This window comes from Camelus ferus, chromosome 10 (assembly GCF_009834535.1).
Source record: "Camelus ferus isolate YT-003-E chromosome 10, BCGSAC_Cfer_1.0, whole genome shotgun sequence".
Lineage (NCBI taxonomy): Eukaryota > Metazoa > Chordata > Mammalia > Artiodactyla > Camelidae > Camelus > Camelus ferus.
This window is the reverse complement of record NC_045705.1, coordinates 70,409,573-70,427,940: the sequence shown is the minus strand read 5'-3', so window position 1 is coordinate 70,427,940 and position 18,368 is coordinate 70,409,573. Positions and strand designations below refer to the sequence as shown.

Here is an 18,368-nt window from a genome sequence, read left to right as displayed (position 1 = left end):
GTGGGGCTCAAAGGGGCCGCCTCCCCCAGTGCCCAGCACTCGCCGCCTGCCCTCAGCATCCCGGGGCCCTGGCCGCGGTGCCCGGGCACCGAGCGGGGCGGAGAGCACGGGCCCTTCCCGCCGCGTCTGGGAGCATGATTGTCTTGTTTTGACTTATGGAAAACCAGACCGATCATTTTCCACTTGTTTTCGTGCTTTGAGCGTCTGAGAAGATTGTTTTTCTCTCCCCAAGCCCCCTCCCCGCCCCCCCCCCCCCAAAAAGAGGCGACTTTGTTTTTCAGCACTTCTTGGTGGAACCCTGGCCAAAGCCATGGGGCAGATGCTGAGCGCCGTCTGCCAGTCGCCGCTGCTGTCCTCAGGGGCTCCTTCAGGTGGAGGAAATGGCTGATTTTCCACGCCTTCCAGTTGGCCTGCCCCCGAGGCACAGCTGGCCTGGGACGCATGCCCGTCCTCCCCCGCCGTCACGGTATCGCCAGGCCAGTCCCCGGGGCCCGGCCACGGTGTGATTCCCCTGCGACGTGACTCAGTGCTCCCAGTGCGGGCACCCAGTGGTGACAGCCCGCGGTGGGGTCAGCGGGACACGCAGGCCCATTCTGGCCCCCGCCCCGCTGGGGACTGCCCGAGGGGAGTCCTCTCGTGTCCGGTGTGTGAGCGGCACTCGCGTTCTCTCCCGCTCTCTGCGGTTTCGCTCACAGGGTTTTGGTTGTCGTGACCCACGTGCGTCTCTCTCGAAGGCCTGCTGCCTGTGCTGCCGCCGGGTGCGGCCTTTGCCTTGTAGATGACTGAAGTCGGGGCCCGAATTGCAGGGCTCCTGCGCTCTGTAACCAGAGGGCTGGCAGAGTCGGGTGACCAGAGTGAGAGGAAGACAGGGCTGTCTCAGGGTGGCCCTGCAATCCGGCAGGAGCCGCCTGCCACCTTTCCAGACCCGTCGGGCTCACGGGAGGCTGGCAGCCCCGTGGCTGGCAGGGTGTGCGTGAGGGCGTCCTCGGGCTCGGCGGGAGCCAGCCTGGCCCGGGGAAGCAGCGCTTACTTGTCTCTGTGGCCTCGCACTGCAGTGAGCTTCCAGGCCGCCCCCGCGGACGGGGCTCTGACCTCCGGGCCCTCCTGGAGACGGCCCGGTAGGCTCACTTGATAAACGGGCAGCGGTGCGAGCAGTGGTGCGAGCCAGGTGGGCTGGGCAGGTACAGGTTAGCGTCCGAAGGCAGAATGCTTACCGCTTTGGCTGAGGCCTGAACAGAGTCCAGGACACGAGGGGCCTTAAAGTGGTAAAAGTTGCAGTCTTGTGGCCAGTGTTGTGCACCGGTGACAGTGCCTGTTCAGAGCAAGGATGGCCAGGAGCCTGCCGGGAGCTGTGGCCCTCCTGCCGGGCGGGCCCCACCAGGCCTCTCCGTGCGGCCCGGCCAGCCCCGTCCCGTCCTCCCGGCCGCGCTCTCCCCGCCAGAGCTCCTCCTCCTCCTCTCTGTCAGTGGTGGCCCAGCCCCTCCGGTGCACACACAAGGAGTCGCACCCTGGTGGGCAGGGCTGTCACCCACCATCCATCCAGCGGGCAGTCGGCTGTCACCAGCTCCCTGGGCCCAGCAAGGCCGCTGCAGGGAGGCCCAGGACGAGGCGGTGTACGACTGGGGACCGAGGTGGCCCAAGACCAGGCCCACAGCTGGCCAGCACAGTCGCCCCTTTTGAATTCAGCGAGGTCTGTCCAGGTCAGCATCAGCTTGTACCAAGTTTCCTGGGGCCAGAGGCTGCCCACCTGCCAGGGAGCCCCAGGAGGTAGCTCAGGTGAATGTAGCCGCGTCATCAGAGAATCTTGGCCATTTCTGGTCTTCCCTCCTCCGAGACAGGCCATCAGGCTGAACAGTCCCAAACGCTCTGTGGGCCGTGGGCCTGGTGCATCACCGTCCAGACAGGCCTGCTGTGGGCCTTCTCGGGCCAGCGCCCCCACCACGGGGCGGCCTGTTGCCTGTGGAAGGGCGTCACCTCCAGCACTGGGTGGGGCCTCGGCCAGGCTGCGGCCACCCTCACCTTTCCCAGTGCAGACCCTGGATGCCAGCCAGATGGGAAGGCGAGGACGAGCCCAGCCGTGGGCGAGGCGGGAGCTCGGCGGTGAAGGCTGGGAGCGAGATGACCGAGGTTGTGGTGGCCTGGTGTGGCAGGGACAGCAGGGGTTCCACATGGCTGTGTCCTCAGTAGTCAGGATGCTTCTCAAGGGAGCCCCAGTGGGGAAGGTGGGGTGCAGGCGCAGTGAAAGAGGTGGTAGGGCCTCAGATCCTAGGCACCCTCAGGGCTCCAGGCTGGGCAGAGACCTCGCCCCACCATGGCCGGAGGAGGAAGGGGCAACAGTGGGCACTGTGTTTACTCAGGGCTGTGCCTGCCTGCAGCGTGGACGGGGAGGAGGCTGGCCTGGTCTCGGTGCTCACACTGGGGCCACGTTCCTCTGCCCCCCACCCCACCCCCGGCCTGCCTGGTGAGTGATGGCCCTAATTAAACTCAGCCCTGTGGCAGCTCAGCCTTGGGGACCCCATGTGGGGAAGAGAGGTGCACACCCCGGTGTGTATGCAGGGACAGGGGTCTCACGGGGGCATTGGGGATGGGAGGCAGTTACTGAAAACCAGATCCATTTCTCTCCAGCATTTTACTGATGTTAAATGTATTACCATGTTGGGCCGGTTCCAGAATTCAAATTAAAAGCATAAATAAAGACACATTTTGTTTCCATCTCAAGCTCTCCCCGCCCGCAGGGCCCCAGGGAGGTGAGGTCACTGCAGCCTTGATTACGGGAAGGTCCCTGGGGCTGGGCGAAGCTCGTCTTTCCGGGGCCTGTTGGCCATCGGTGGAGCGAGGGGTCAGGGGACCGGGGGTCAGCAAGCAAGCCTGGTGCAAACTAGGGAGCTGCCGGCGAGCAGGGGCGGAGGGTGCTGCAGCGGGCTGGGGAAACTGGTTTTGGTCAGCCTGCCCTGTTGGCAAGCCCCAGGGCCCTCACACGGCGCCGGGGGGCCAGGCCCCCGTCTCACACACACCTTTCAGACAGATAGTCTTGTGGGCGCAGCAGGGCCAGAAGGGAGCTCGTCTGCTTCAAGCTCCTTGCACTTGTGCCCCCACCCAGAGTCTTGCCACTAGGGCTTCCAAGGAGCAAGTGTGAGGCAGAGATGAGGCATCTAGGGCACAATGTGGGGCGCCAGGGGAGCCCTGCTCCCCAACAGGAGCTGGGACGAGTTCCTAAGGCTCCTGCCCACTGAGGATCTCTGGCAGCACAGTGGGAGGGGAGGGCCACCCGTGTGTGCATCCCTGTGTCTTGCACATGGCATCTCTGCCTGAAACACCCTTGTCATTTGTCTGCAGCCATCAGATTCCTACTCATCTTTCCAACATCTTGTCAGTCCTCCTCCCCTCACGGAGGCCCAGGATGCCCACAGGCCAGGCAGCCGCATCCTCCCGCAGCTCTCGAGGCCCTCTGTGTGGGGCCTGGGGCTCTTTGAGAGTACCTGTCTCTCGGGACCCTCGGCTCCTAGGGAGCAGGGAGAGTGTGGTTCCCCTCAAGACCCAGGCTGGAAGGAGCTCCAGGACTGCTGCTCATGCCCCCAGCCAGACAAGATCCCCCAGCCAGAGCCCAGCCAGCCCTGCCCAAGGAGGGGATGGAGTGAGGGCTGAGGCGTCTGAACTCCGGTGCTGGCCGGCAGGGCCGGACGGCTGGGTCAGAACTGGCCTCTGTGTGAGGCTCCAGGCTCTGAGCGGCTATGGCCTGGCTACCCTTCTCCCAGCAGCCTTGAGAGATGGGCCATTTCTGTGAAGTCCCCCCAGACTCAGCCAGAACTGGCCTGGCATCCACGTCTGCCCCAAGACAGATGGTGCAGGAGGCCGGACGCCCTGTGAGCACAGCAGACTGTGGCTGCCCTGAAGGGTCCCTTCCAGAGAGTCGGTCCCAGGCCCCTGCCATCTCTTTTGTCATGGCGTCTTGGATGGGCGCAGCTCAGCTCTTTGTCACCAAGCACCCCTCTGTTGTGCTTTGCAGGGGGACAGTGTAGGGCAGCACCCTGCACACTGAGATCAGCTCAAAGAGGGCCAGGGGCACTGCAGGACCCCCACCAGGTGACTGAGAGCACCCCACCCCACCCCCGGCGAATATGTACTTGCAGGCCTCCTGCGACATGACAGCTTGGAGATCCTTGAGCAAAACCAGCCCTGTGTGCGTTAATTAGAATTTCCATGTCTTCAACTTTCTCCTGGACCCTGCAGAATCTCACGCCAAAACGTTCAAGTTTCTCTTTTCCAGTGAGGCCGCTGTGGCCTGGCTTTCATCCACATCACTACTAATGTCTCCTGAAATCTGCGTTTGTCAGTGAGGCCAGGGCAGCCCCATGCCTTCTGGAAACAGGGGCAAATGTCATAAGGCTTGGCCCTGTGCTCAGCTCCGTGGACCAGGGGACTAGCTCTGTGGATGGGACCAGCTTTGCCTGGGACGTTTCAGAAACACCCAAGGCTCCCTGTGGCCCACTCCCACGGGCCTGGAGACGCTGGGCACTGCATTTCTGTGAACACCCAAGCCCCTCACTCTGTTTCTTGCCGTGCAAACCGTGGTGGGAAAGGACGAAGCGGCCTTTCTGGGGCCAGTGTCCAGAGAGATGAAGGGGGGACTTGCCAGAAACAGATGAAGCTAGTTTATCTTTCCAGACCAGCGTCCTGTCTTCTCTGGAGCTCCAGACCACCTCTGTCTGCACAAGGTGCCAGGGAAGCCCCGTGGGAGCCCGCCCGGGAGGGCCGTGCGGAGCTGCATGAGTCACAGGCTCCCCATCAGAACCTCACGGCCCGGCCAGGCGCAAACTGTCTCTGAAATGCACGGGGGGATTAAATGTTCTCCTAATTAAGTGGAAAGCGAGGCGGAGCAGCTCAGTGGGAAAGGGACGGGACTGGGAATCGGATGCCCTCCGTCTGGCCCCCAGCCTGCATCGGCCCAGCTGCGGGCCGGTCCCCGGGGGCCCCTAACCTCTGGGGGCCTCACTTCCTCCCTCTGAGCCCATGAGGAGGAGGCAGCTAATCTCCCGGGGCCGCTGCTCTGGGGAGTGGGCCCGCCGTCCAGGGAGAAGGCCCAGAGCAAAGCGGGGAGGCTTCTTTCTTCCTCAGAAGCCACCGCAGTAACCCTGGCCCAGGCGCCCTGGGCCCCGACTCCGCCGCGTCTGCTGCACGGGTCCCGGCAGGGCTGGCCCAGACGGGTGGGCGGTGCTGGGAGGAGGTGAAGCGGGGGAGGTGGTCCAAAGCCCGAGATGGCTGGGGGGGTGACTGCAAGGGTCGCACTGGTGTTGCTGTGGAGATGTTTCTGGCCACCGCGGAGTCCCACATAGCTCCCTCCTGTGCTTCGCCTAAATCTCCCAAACCTAGAAGGGCATGACTGAGCCCCTGGCAGCTTGACCAGGAAGCCCGAGGCACGCATGCCCTGGGCGGGGCCGGACCCAGCCCCTTTCTGGGCCGGAGCTGTCCGTCACTCAAGTTAGGGTTAGAAAGCGCTGACCTTCTGAACAGGGCGTTGTTTCCAGCTTTTTAGCTGAGGCGTGAAGTGCACACAGCTGGACACACAGGCCTCGAGACACACTGACCGATGCATTCCCCCTGGGACCCCTGCAGCCAGCGCCCAGGTGAGGCTCAGAGCCTCCCTGGAGGCGCCTAGCCCAGAAGCCCCTGTGACTCCACTTCCTGTCACTGATGCCCAAGGATAGCCACTGTCCTGGCTTCGAGCAACAGGACTGCGCTTCGCCCGTTCTTGAATGTTCTATAGACGGGACGCACACGGCGCACACACTCGCGGCCGCCGGCCGTGAGGCTCGCCTCGCCTCGCCGAGCAGCGCGCCGCCCTCTCCCCGCCGGCCGGGGCGCCGTGTGCGCGGCCTGCACTTTGTTTATCCATTCTGCTCTCGACGGCCGCTTGGACAGGTGCCAGCGCAGGGCTGTTATCAGCAGTGCTAAGAATATTCGGCAGAGGCCCTCTGGTGGGAGCACGGGCTGCAGTCCTGGGGGGACGTGCCTGCGGTGGGGCCACCAGGGCACTGGGCGAGCAGGCACGTCTCTCGCGGACGCCGCCCCCCGGGTCCCCAGCAGGCGCGCCCCTTCCGAGCCTATCAGTGGTGTCCAGGCACCCTGGCTGCTCTCCGTCCTCACTAACACTCGGCCTTTTCCATCGTTTCCTTTCTAGCCATGCTGGCGGGCGTCTGGTGGCATCAGGCTGTGATTTTAGTTTGCAGTAACCCAATGGGTAACGCAGCTAAGCCGTTTCTCCGTCCTCATGACTCAGTTGGACGCTGCCCCCGGGGAAACGCCTGTGCCGTCTGCCGGTGGTCTTTGGGTTATCTTGCCTTACTGATTTGTAGGAGTTCTTTGTATCTTTATTTATCCTGGACCTAAGTCGTTAGTCAGATATATATTTTTTCATTTCAAATAGACAGCACCTCCCCCTCTGCGGGCTCTCTTTTTCCTCTCTTGAGGGTGTCTTTTGATGAGCAGAAGGTCTCAATTTTAATGTGATCCAGTTAATCAAATATTTCCTTTCTGGAGAGTGCTATTTGTATCCTATTTAAGAAACTTTGACTATTCCAAGGTCACAAAGATATTCTGTTTTCTTCCAAACCTTTAGCAGCTCACCTTTTACATGCAGATCTGCAGTCCATCTGGAATCAGTTTTTGCATCCAATGTGAGGCTGAGGTCAAGGTACCTTTTTCCCTCACTTGGACATCAGTTTGACTCAGCAATGTCTATTGAAAAGGCCATACTTTCTCCACTGTCCTGCCAGGTCAGCATCATCGTGAGCCAGCTCCCTGGGTGTGGCTCCGTTTGTGGACCTTACTCACTCCCACTGGGCAGACCTTAGTTTCTCCTTTTTGCCAGGGCCGTGCTTGGTTGTCACTGTAGTTTGAGAACAGCTCTTGACTGCTGACCCCGCAGACTCCAACCAGCTCTCTTGCCCTGCGACTGGCTTGGCTGCCTTTGTATGGCACCTGTCTCTCCACTCATGTGCCGGTTTCCACAGAAAACCCCCTGCAGGCACAGCGGCTCTCTAGATGAACATGGAGAGGACGAACATCGTTACAACCCGAGTCTCTGGAACTGTGGTCTCAATGCGTCCCTCGTTCATTCAGGTCTTCCTTCATTTCTCCCACCATGTCCTGTAGTTTTCAGCGTGGTGGTCATGCACACTTCGTCTGGGATTTATTCTTGTTAGCTGATGTTCGTGATGGGTTCACCAAGCCTGGGAACAGTTTGCCAGGAAATGCTGGCAAGCTTGGGTCATTTCATCTCACCTGTGGGATGCTAGAGCAGTCACCTCAGCGATCTGAGCCTCAGTGTCCTCCTGTAGGCATGAGAGATGCGTCCCCTGGTGCTGGTGTGGGCCTGGAGGAGATAGGGTCGGGCCGTGTGCCTGATCCAGGAAAGTGCCTGATGCCTGTCAGACAGTGTGAAACATCTCCCTGTGATGGGAAACCTCATGGGGACATCCCTTACCTGGCTGAGAGCTCCTGAAGCTGCCAGGTCACGAGTTTCAATGAGGGGCGATCATTAGGGGTCGTCCTTAACCAGGTGTACCTAGAGGCTGGGCAGCCCTGCGTCTTAGGATGGGCCGGGGGCGGGGGAAGCTGCAGACCCACACCCCACACCCCTCGTCCCTGGGAAAGGGGCCCCGAGCTGCCCTAGCCCCTGTGGAGGTACAGGGGGCGACCTGTAGCCTACTCCTCCGCTGCTGGGCGGGGGCGGGGGGGGGGCAGGATGCAGAAGGCTGCACCCCGTGGTGATGGCAGGTGCCCTGACGTGCCCCTGCCGTTCATTCTCAAAGTCAGGCTCACCTGCCAAGGACGGCAGCAGTCTTCAAGCAGAGCTAGGCCCAGCAGGCCATGTGTCCTGCCTTCTCTTGGCGCTGCACTTGGCAGGGAAGGGAGGCGCCACAGTAGCTTTCAGTCTCTGAGCAACTCGCGGATTGCACAGCCCAAAAGTGGCGGCAGTGTTCACAGGCTTGGTGGCTTTCAGGTGCTTAGAAGAGAGTGAAGTTCCAGCAGCCCGAAGGAGGCCCTGCCAGATGCCTGTCCTGTGCCAGAGGTGGGAGGGGTGCTGCTGCTGGCTGAGACACACAGCTCCCGTCCTTGGTAGGGCCCTCAGAGAGTGAGTGAGTCAGTCCCCCAGTTCACAGAAGGGCTAGGACTTGCCAGTGTCACCTATGAGGTAGTGGTAGAGCCAGGGCTCATTCCCAGACACACCGTCTTTAGGGGAGACCAAGTCTGTGAGTCCAGGAGGCTGGACTGCCACCCTGAGGGCTGGTAAGCAGAGGGCGGGGAGGTGACAAGCCAGCAGAGGCAAATCTGGCCTCCAGTTTGGGTCTGCGCCTCCCAGAGTGTTTCTGTGGCCCACCAAGCAGGAGAGAACAGTCCGTGGAGACAGTGTGCATGGTGGCTGGGGGACTCTTTGTGGCCTTCTCCAGTGAGAGTCCTGTGTGTCCCCTTCTCCACACACCACAGGCCTGGCTCCACCGTGCAAGGAGGACGAGGGGCCCCGCGGGCCTACAGGCCGCTCAGAGGCTCTTGATCACTTGGGCAGCGGCGCCCTGGCCTCCTAGGATGCAGCGGCAGGCCGGGCTTCAAGGCTCCTCGTGGTGCCCCAGCGCCCCCCATTAGGCGCTCATTCTTTAAGGTTTACGAGCCCTCTGGGGACAATGCCGGTGTCCTAGGCTGGGCCACACCTTAGGTGCACGTCCTCAGCAGTGACTGACTGCGGTCGGAGGTCCGGCTATTAGTCTGTCAGGTCTGGTTGGCTTGTGGGAGGCCCTGGGTGCCATCCTGGAGCCTCGCGGAGGGAAGAGGAAGAGAAGGACAGAGCAGCGGGAGGTGGGAGTCCAGGTCCAGCCAAGTCTGCATCCCTGGCAGCCACATCATCCCGGCACCCTCAGCCATGATGCCACCGTTGCTCTGATCTGCTCGAGTCGTCTCTTCACGTGGGCAGCGGCCCCAGAGGCTCCCTTTGAAGATGGCACTGGGAGTGTCCTGGAGAAGAGTGGGGGCACCCCAGATGCTCACCCAGAGGTTCTCCCATTTCACCCGCACAGCGGCAACCTAGTAGGGGGCATACATGAAGCTCTGAGAAAGGAATTTTTTTAGAGGCAATTCAAGGGATTTCCAAGGTAGTTCTGACATTACCTGATTAGTCATTCAAGACATCAGAACTGAGCATCACACAAGACCAGGCTACACTGCACCTGAAGTGTATAATCCTTGCCACCGCCACGCCCTGTGGTGCCTTGCTGGGGAAACTGAGGCGGGGGGTTGGGCAACTTCACAAAGCAGTAGAAGACATTATTTGGGAGTTGGGGGGTAGGGCTCTCAGAGCACACAGCTACACACACACACACACACACACACACACACACACACACACACACACACACTCACACACTCACACACTCACACACACTCAGGGTCCGTCCCCACAGCCTCACTTGGCGTTACAGGCCTAAGAACGCTGCCAGGCCTGTAACGGGGGAGAGCCAGGCCCCAGGACAGAAGGCGGGCGGCGCCAGGCAGGCAGCCGCGGGACCTCTGCTCGGCTCCTCAGGCAGCGGGCTCTGCACCCGGGCCGAGGAGGACAGGGGACGGTGGCGCTAGGACCTTGGCTTCAAGCCCCGAAGCGCGTCCCCGGCCCGGCCCGGCCCGGCCCGCCCGCGGCGCACCGCCTCCCGCCCCCGGCCCGCGGGGGCCTTTCTTTTCCTACCGAGCCCCCGCTCTCGGGTCTTCTGTGGGCGGACTTGGTTTTCGTGTTTTCTTTAGGTCTGTGTCCGGACACGGTAGATGAGGGTGCATCTCCTCCAGTGTGACACTCCTCAGTGCTTTCTTCCTGCTCCTTCTGAACCGCCACCGCGAGCCCCTAGCCAGGTGTGCGGGCTCCGGGTGGGAGCGCGCCGGGGCCCGGCTGCGGCTGCGAGGCCGGCGCCAGGAGCTGGGGCGGCCTCGGGGGCAGCAGCGCTCAGGCAGACGGGCCCCCGGCCTGCCTGAACTCGGGCTGCTGTGTGTGCGGCGGCCGGGCCGGGCCGTCCCCAGGGCCCCGGAGGGCCGCTTGAGACGTTCTCCCCGGTGGCGCGCACGGCCCGTGGCGGGGCCCCTGCGCCGCCTGCACTTGGAGACGGGCTCTTTCGGCCCGTGTGGCCTGGGTTTAGGGTGGGAAATGTCCCTTTAGATGTCAGGGGATGAACAGGCTGGGAAATGGGGGCCCTGAGAGGGCCCAGAGATGAGCGGACCTTGCTCAGCTGCTACCAGAGGCAGGGGTAGGCCCTTGGCTCCTAACTCTGAACCTGCACTCTTGTGTGGTCCCAGAGGGGCCTGTCTGTCTACTCCAGTGGGGCCTGTGCTCCACCCTACACCAGGCCCAGCCAGCCCCCTCCATCACCTGGGCCAAGTGACCCCAGTCCCACGGGGTGGCCGGGGCACTTCCATGAGCACCACGCCACAGTCCCCCAACTGCGATGGGGCAGCACGCAGCACCTGCTCCAGGCCTGGTGGCTGGCTGTGCCCCGCCTCTTATCTGACTGCTTCTCCCGCACGTAGGGGCCAGGAAATCGTGTCCCCAGTTAAGTCTGCTGCAGGCCATGCCTGGAAGGAGAGGCTGAGGGAGCCGAGGCACCACACAAACACTGAGAGGTGGGCCAGAAAGGACAGTGAAGTCAAGTCCTCATGGTGCTCATCCAGGAGGGCACACGGGGGCCACCATTCCCAGCCCAGGCAGGAGGATCGAAGGAGCCCTGAGCAGGGCCAGAAGCCCGACTGGAGACGCCGAGCCCAGGCTGCAAAGCTGCAGCCTTCTCCCCAGGCAGACACGCAGGCCACTGGTAGCCTAAGGCTTGTGGAAACAGTCTCATGAGCAAACAGAGGGCACTGTCCAGGGAACGTGGAGCTTGGTCTTGGCTTAGCAGTGGACACTGCCGGGGCGCCAGGCCCTGGCAGACGCGTTCTCCCTGGGTGCAGGCACCCCTCTGTGCTGAGCGCCTGAAATGCCGTAAATGCTCCCGCTCATCACAGTCCTTGTTGACTCTGAGGACCTGCAGAAATGGCCCTTTCCCCACCTGCTGCCACCTGGCCACACAGGTGTAAGGTCCCAACGACTTAGGCCACAGAGAATCTAAGCATAACCAGCCAGTCCACCACGCGAGGCTGATCTCGGACTTGTCTCATTTACTGGGTGGGTGTTGGTCTCTGCCTGTAAATGTTTAACCCCCGAGGATGCCGATCTCAGGGCTGGGAAGGCTCGGACTAGGTGGGGGGAGGGGCTCCTCCTTGCTGGTGCGCAAGGACCCTCTGGTGCGGAAGGGCAGCATCAGCCTGTGCGGGAAGCCCACCAGGTCCCCAGCAAGAAGAGCAAAGGCTGGCTCTGCAGAGGAACTTCCTGCAGTGAGCTCAGCCCCAGAGTGCCTGGAAGGGAGAGTGAGCACTGTCTTCTCCCACGGAGGTGAGAGCAGGCAGGCCACGAGGGGCAGGCCCAGCCCTGGGGCCCCTCAGGGGCCCCCACAGCTCTGGCCCTGGAGTGCAGTGCCTCGTTTGGAACTGCTGCTTGCCCCATGGGGGCCTGGCCTAGGTCTCCCCACTGTGGGGAGGGAGGTGTGGAAGCCGGTTTGCCGGGGCCACCCAGTGTGGGCTCAGGAAGGGAAGGAATGTGACCGAGGCCGGGTGTGGCTGAGGGGAGTGCAGCCAGTTGTGGGTTTTTCTTGGGGCCCAGATGGACGTGAGCAGAGACGGAGCCCCGCACCCTCGGCCCCTGCCACACACACTAGGACCCTTCTTCAGCGAGGCTGCCGAGCTGGAGCCCAAGGACACCCGCTGGAAATATGAATTCCATTCGCTCTTGGCAAAGAACAGCTTCCTGCTTGGGGAAGGTGTGCGCGTGTGTGCGCGTGTGCACACACGGCCGTGGGGGCTGGCAGAGGGAGAGGCACGTGGGTGGAGGGACGTTTGATGCGACGTGGACGGTGACCCCACTGTTTCCCGGCACTGGGCGGCACTTGCAAAGCTCCTCCGGAGAAGTGAAGACAAACACCTGCAGTGCATGTATCAGAAGCGTGCGGGCTGCGCTGCCTTTGCAACAGGCTCTGGCTGAAAGAGTCACGGCAAAACACGCCTTTGAATTGGAAAGCCAGAGCTTTCTGCAAAATAATTCAAAAAGCTTGTTGACCCTTAAACCTTTCCTGATGCTCCCTTCCTTCTGAAGTTAACTCATTAAAGTCGGTCCAGCCCCAGCCTGGTGCCAGACCAGCTTCCTGGAAACCCTCGCCAACTGCTGCCTTTGGAAAGGCTTGTCACCCTAATAGCTGTTTAAAAGGAAAAAAAAGGCTCGCTGGGCACCTCGGCTGCAGGGTCTGAAAAGCCCTTTGTGCCAGCCCCGGCCGCAGAGGTTCCCGGGCCCCGCTTCCGGGGCCGGCTGGGGCCGGCTCTCTTCGTTTCCTCATACAGCGGCGGGCCCTCGGCCGCCTTCTTCCCGCCTGGCTTCCCTGCCGGCCGTGCAGCCAGGCCTCCCCACGCCCCGGTGGGGGCCGGGGTGTCCAAGGCAGTGCCCTTGGAGAGGTGGGGGTGGGCGCGTCCCAAGAGGGTCCCTAGCCTTGTCTTCCTCTGTTCCTTCCCCGCTTGGAGAGAGAGATGAGGACGCCCTCCCAGGTCAGCACTGTGTCATCTCCCCAGAAAACCCAGGGCCCAGCCGGCCCCCCCGCAGGGCTGTTTCTGACGTGAAGACAACTTGCCCCTCTCCAAAGCAGAATTTCGGCGATATAAAGCAGAAATGGAAAACGGGGGCTAAGGTACAGGTTTAAAAAGAGTTTAAAATGGGAATATGCATTGGAAGCTATTTAAATTAACAAAGACATTAGGCAAATCAACTTAAAAATGTATGAAATATTGTCACCGTTGCATTAATCAAAATCAAAGATAACCTGGAAATGGAAAAAAGTTACATAAAAACTGAAATATTTAATGAAACACAGCAGTTAGGACATGCCATACACATCCTCTTTTTCAAAAATCACTCCTCTCGAAATTCTGTAATGACGAAACATACGTCGCGTCTCATCTCCTAGGAGAGCCGCGCTGGCCTGCGGCTGGGTGGAGGGCACCCGTTCCCATTGGAGAGGGCGGGCTCGCCGGGAGCCTGCCCGGGGCCTGCTCTCACTCCGGCTCTGCCGCCCCCTGTCAAAAACCTCTTTGTGCCGGAGCAGCCCCTGCTCCTCGGAGTGACATGAACCAGAGCCCGCGCCCACCGCCCCGGCCCCGCAGCGAGGCAGGCACAGCCCCAGCCGGGCCGAGCGTCTGCGGGAGCCGCGGCGCCCTGTGCTCTGTGCAACACGGTGTTGTGCTAAAAATCGTGACCCAGTAGCTTTGCACACACACGGTGAAACAAATTCAGTGCACAAAAGGGAATATGGCAAAACCCAGGCTGTCCCCACCCCAGCCCCTAACTCTGAAGTTTCTTTCCCTAAAGGTTACTTGTTAAGTCTCCTATTGAATTTTTCCAGAGCGTGTCATGTGGGCAGAGGTGTCTGTGTGTGTGCTTAGAATTCACCTCCTTCTCACACAAACGGTAACATAGTATTTAGATAGATAGACAGACACGGGGATCTCTGCGGTCTGCCTTGCTGACTTACTATGCGTTAGGGCATACTCAGAGCTGCCCCGACGAGGCTGATTATCACAGAGCAGCCCACTGCGGGGCACGCGCACGCACAGGGGCCAGGATCCTTGAGGGAATGCGGCCTCTGCTCTCTGTCCACTGGGCTGGGCTTTCCCCTGGCGGGACTGTGCTCGTGGCAGCTCTAGTCTTTCTGGCACTGGTTCCGTTTCTGGTGAACACGGGGACCCAGGCCGCCTGCAAATGGCACCTAGGTTGTGGGGCAGGAGACCTGCGGGAAGGCTAGAGATCGTGCTGGGTGTTCATCAGGGGGCTTTCCATCAAAGGACACAGAGGTGGGCTGCTCACTGAGGCCTGAGTAAGCAGTTCCGAGGGCAGCACTGCCTTGACTGCAGCTGGCAGGAGGTGGCCTACTCGCCTGATGGTCTGGGCATCTGAAGAGACCAGAGCCCTGGCCAGTGGACTGTGCTGGGGCCCGTCTCCGCAGGCGTCATGCTGGGAGGAACCCTTTCAGCTCTCACTTAGCAAGCCCTCCCAGTTCTTGGTAAGCACGCGGCCCCAGTGTGCACTGTTCAAAGGGAAGATGCCTGCGTGTTCTGGAGATGGGTCTATATTAAGAAGTCCAGCGCTTCTGCCTTTCACTCACAGCTGCAGAGCGCTCCATTGTTCCACAATGTATGGAACAAGTCCCCTATTGATGGATGTATAGCGCGGCTAAAGGCAGCCATTAGCCATTCAAATACCCACTGACGAGCTGCCCGATTATGAAATTAGGCCCTCTGAAACAGCACGTCCCACTGAGCACTGCTGTCTCTCCCCTCCCGTCTTACCCTGCTCTCTGTAAACTGAGTCTCCCAGGCTGTCTCTTACCAAACAAGGACAGTATAAAGAAAGTCACTGTGAAGAACTGTGATTCTCGTCAAGATGTGAGATTTCATGAAGTTAAGGGATGTGAAATTGAAGAATCTCTCTACCAGAGATTAGGAAGTTAGGCAGAGGTAAACAGGTTACCAATGGAAGAGGAAATCCAGGCTGATGCCTAGCTAAGCATTTCAAAGGAGAGCAGATGAAATAACACAAGGTTAAGGGTGGCCCTGGGTGCAGCACGAAGCCCTGCCTCCTACAGGAACAGCCCTCTGTACGGAAGTGCTGCCAGAGCCCGCCAGGAAGCAAGCAGCGCCCTCCCGCGCTGCCGTGTCCCGTTCACAGACGTTACACCACGACCTCTCTCAATTCACTTTTTTTCTGAAACAAGTAGATATCTGCAGTTTGAACAATTTATTATACGTAAGGTAATCTTATTTTCATAAATACTATTGCTGTTTCTCAAGATAACTTCCCAAATCTATTTTTCGTGAAAATTTGGTCTCTATTTTAAATGGATTCACCTCCAGAGGTGCGTCTTCCCCCCATTTCCAGCGCGGGTGAAGCGCCTGCACCTGTTTTGATGGACACTGCCAAACAAAGGCTTGTGCCCGATTACACTGCTGGAGGACTGAGCAGACATGCCTGTCCCCCACACCCTCACCGACGAGTGACTGAGCAGGTTTTATCTCCATAAATTTGATTGATGAGAAATAGCTTACTACAGTGTTAATTTGCGATTCTTCTATCGTTAAGTGAGGTTTTTATCTTTTCAAGCAAGTGGAAGCGTTTGTTTCTCCGTCTCTGTGACCGTCTCTCCGTGCTCTTATTTGATGAAGGTATTTTATCCTAGTTTCCTTTGGTCTTTCTGCGTCTATATTTTTCCTCTGGCAGGACTTGTTAATTTGGAGGTTGTTTGCATTTCTTATATTTTATTAAAAGTTGAGCTTGTTTCTACGTTCCAGAAGCCCGTGGTATTTTCTTTTTACAAACTGTTCAAATTTGGGGTCCGTTTTTTCCTGTTGGACTTCACAATTTTTAAATTTTGACACAGTCAGCTCTGGTAAGTCCTTTGTGATCTGAAGTCCTAGTCTTAAATTTTGAAAAAATTTCATACTGAGATTGTCTTAATAAATTGTCCCACGTTTTCTTCTGTCATCTTTATTTCAGTTTTTACATTTTAAATAGTGCTGGACTTGGATGCTGGCATAAGGAGTTGTTAAATCCAATTCATCCAATTCATTTTCTGCATGTCTAACTCGTTCTCCTAACACTGTTCCTTTGAATACATCATCTTCTCTGCACTGACGTAAGCTGTTACCTTTGTCGTATTTCAAACTCTCACTTAATGTGTCTATTTCTAGACAGTCTTCTGGAAGTCCGGCGGGCCTGGTGATGGGCAAGACTTGGCTATTTGACTTGTGAACTTTACGACGTACTTAAGAACACAGCAGGGCTGCCCCCGTCTCTGTTACATGCCACACAGAACAGTCAGCAGGGACTCCATGGCATGGCCTCAGACCAAACACTCCAGAAACACAGGATTAGCTCTTGAGTTGGACGAGAAGCTGGAGTGCTGGGGACTGAGTCCTCATTTCGGGGTCTAATAATGTCAGGGAACAGGGGCACTTCTTTCTTCTGAGGCTCGCTCACACGGCAGAATCCAGACAGGGGATGCACAGGGCTGCGGCTCTGACCCCGAGGGCAATTTCCTACACGTGCACCATCACAGTTTCAGGGCATCTTAATGAAAACTGAATTCAGCAACTCAACAGAGAACGAGAGAGTAAATAAACCTAATTTAAGGAGGAAAAAACCTGCAATAAGAAACAAAATCTGTATAACATGTAGCCAGCCCCTCCCCAGGCCGACCGCCACAGAGGAAACAAACTGACACTAAGCAGTGCTACCACCAGTGCAGGCAAAGTGGCTTCCCGTGGCGACTTGGACAGCAGTGACTCAGTTCCCTCCTCTAATCCGGGCCGCTTGTGCCGTGTGCCTCTCCAGTCTCACCCTTGGGAAACACTGCCCTGGCCCCTGCCCCGCTGCCTGGTGCTCGCCTTTACTGACTTGTAAACAGAAAGGAGTGCTTAAGAGCAAATTCTGGAGCCACAGTCCAGGCCCAAATCCTGACGGCACCGCTTCCTACCTGCGGGACCCTGAATGAGTCATTTAACCTCAGTATCAGTTTCCCCATCTGCAAAATGGGAATAATGACCAAGCGTGCCTTCCACAGAGGGTTCCTGGGAAGATTAAACAGATCACTCAAGTGACGCACACAGACTGGTGCTGATACATGGGGGGTTCTGCGTGCCGGGTAGACGAGTGTCTACGTCCTGATGCGCCATTCAGCTCATGTTCTCACGGTGGGTGCCTGACAGGGTCAGTGGGGAGGGGAGTCTGAATGAGCAGAATCACCTTCAGGAAGGAGTGCAGTCGCACCTTCGTGAGACCGTTTGGGACGATGGGTTATCTTTACCACCCACCGCCTGTCCGGTGCGCAGGGCACCCGGCAGCACCGGACAGCTCTGGACGCTGCTTTTTCAGAATTTTACGGGACTTGCATATGTGTTCTTTTATTTTTTCACATAAACTATAGAATCAGCTTGCTTGACTGAAGAAAAACAACTCTATGTGACCATCCATATTCTGTGGTATTTTCTGTTGAAACTGCAATTAGACTAACTTAGAATTATCTTTTTAACAAAAACAGACTTTCTAGCCAAAAAATAGGATTTATCCACATGTTCAGATCAGTTGTACCGTCCCTTGCTATTTTTCAGCCCTTTGTTTGTATAGATTTTGTACATTTTAAAATTCATTATTGGGTATTTTCAGGAAGACGACTGATTTTTTTTAACAGAACTTTTCATTTTGAGATAACTATAGATTCACACGCAGCTAGCAGCTAGCTATAAGAAACATTAGTGAGATTCCACATAGCCTTTACCCAGTTTGCAAACTGTCGGACAAGATCACGGCCCGGACACAGACACTGATACGGGGGAGCTCCTGTCACCCAGGTCCCTCGTGTAGCCACACGCACGTCCCTCCCGTCCCACGCTGTCCTCAGCCCCGGGGAACCACTCATCAGCGCCGCGTTGCTTTACTTTTGTCACTACGAGAACACTCTGTAAATGGAACCGTACAGTAAGGGACCTTTTGAAACTGACAGTTCTCACTCACCACAGTTCCCTAGAGACTCATCCCAAGGATTCATTCATTGTGTTCCTGGCATGACCCTACTTAGGCTGTATTTTTAAAGCTGATGGACCCTGGTTACTAATACCTTCCCTCTTTCTGCACTGACTACCAAAGATGAAGTCGGCATATATTCCTTTATTATGCCAGTCTTGTCAGAGTTGGACATCAGTGGAATTTTGGCTCCACAAAGAGATGCTGAAAGATTTCATTAAGGATGTGATTATTTTAAAACATACCTCAAACAAACAAAAAAAAAAACCTCCTGTGAAAAAGTTTTTTGTTCTGCTTTTAATTTTTTTTTAACTACTTTACTGAAGTAGTTGGCATACAAAAGCTGCACGTAGTTAATGTATACAACGTGATATATGTGGAGATAAGTATGTACCTGTGAGACCATCACCAAAATCTAGGCCATGAACTTACCTACCATCTCCAAAAGCTTCCTCCCGCCCTCTTTATTATGTACATTATTGTTTTATAAGAACATTTAACATAAGCTCTGCCCTCTTGGCAAATTTGGAAGCATACAAAGCAGCACTGTTGACCACAGGCGCTGTGCTGGACGCAGCTCTCTGGGACTTATTCATCCTGCAGAACTGAAACTCTGTGCCCTTTGACAGATTCCTCTGAGCTGCCCCCTCCCCCTGCCCCTGGCAGCACCATTCAGCTCTCTGCT

The 18,368-nt window shown here is 57.8% G+C and overlaps 1 protein-coding gene across 5 annotated transcripts in view; it reads left to right on the top strand.

Moving 5' to 3' along the window:
* KCNQ1 (potassium voltage-gated channel subfamily Q member 1) overlaps window positions 1-18,368 on the top strand; it is a 320,688-nt gene that overhangs the window by 148,701 nt on the left and 153,619 nt on the right. Inside the window, exon 12 of one of the 5 annotated variants that reach the window (XM_032490138.1) lies at window positions 10,621-10,922. The exons of the other annotated variants lie outside the window; for them this stretch is intronic. Coding sequence (XP_032346029.1) covers window positions 10,621-10,876 — 256 coding nt within the window. The 3' untranslated portion in view covers window positions 10,877-10,922. Of the gene's footprint in view, window positions 1-10,620; window positions 10,923-18,368 lie in introns of those variants that run through there. 5 annotated transcript variants of the gene reach the window in all.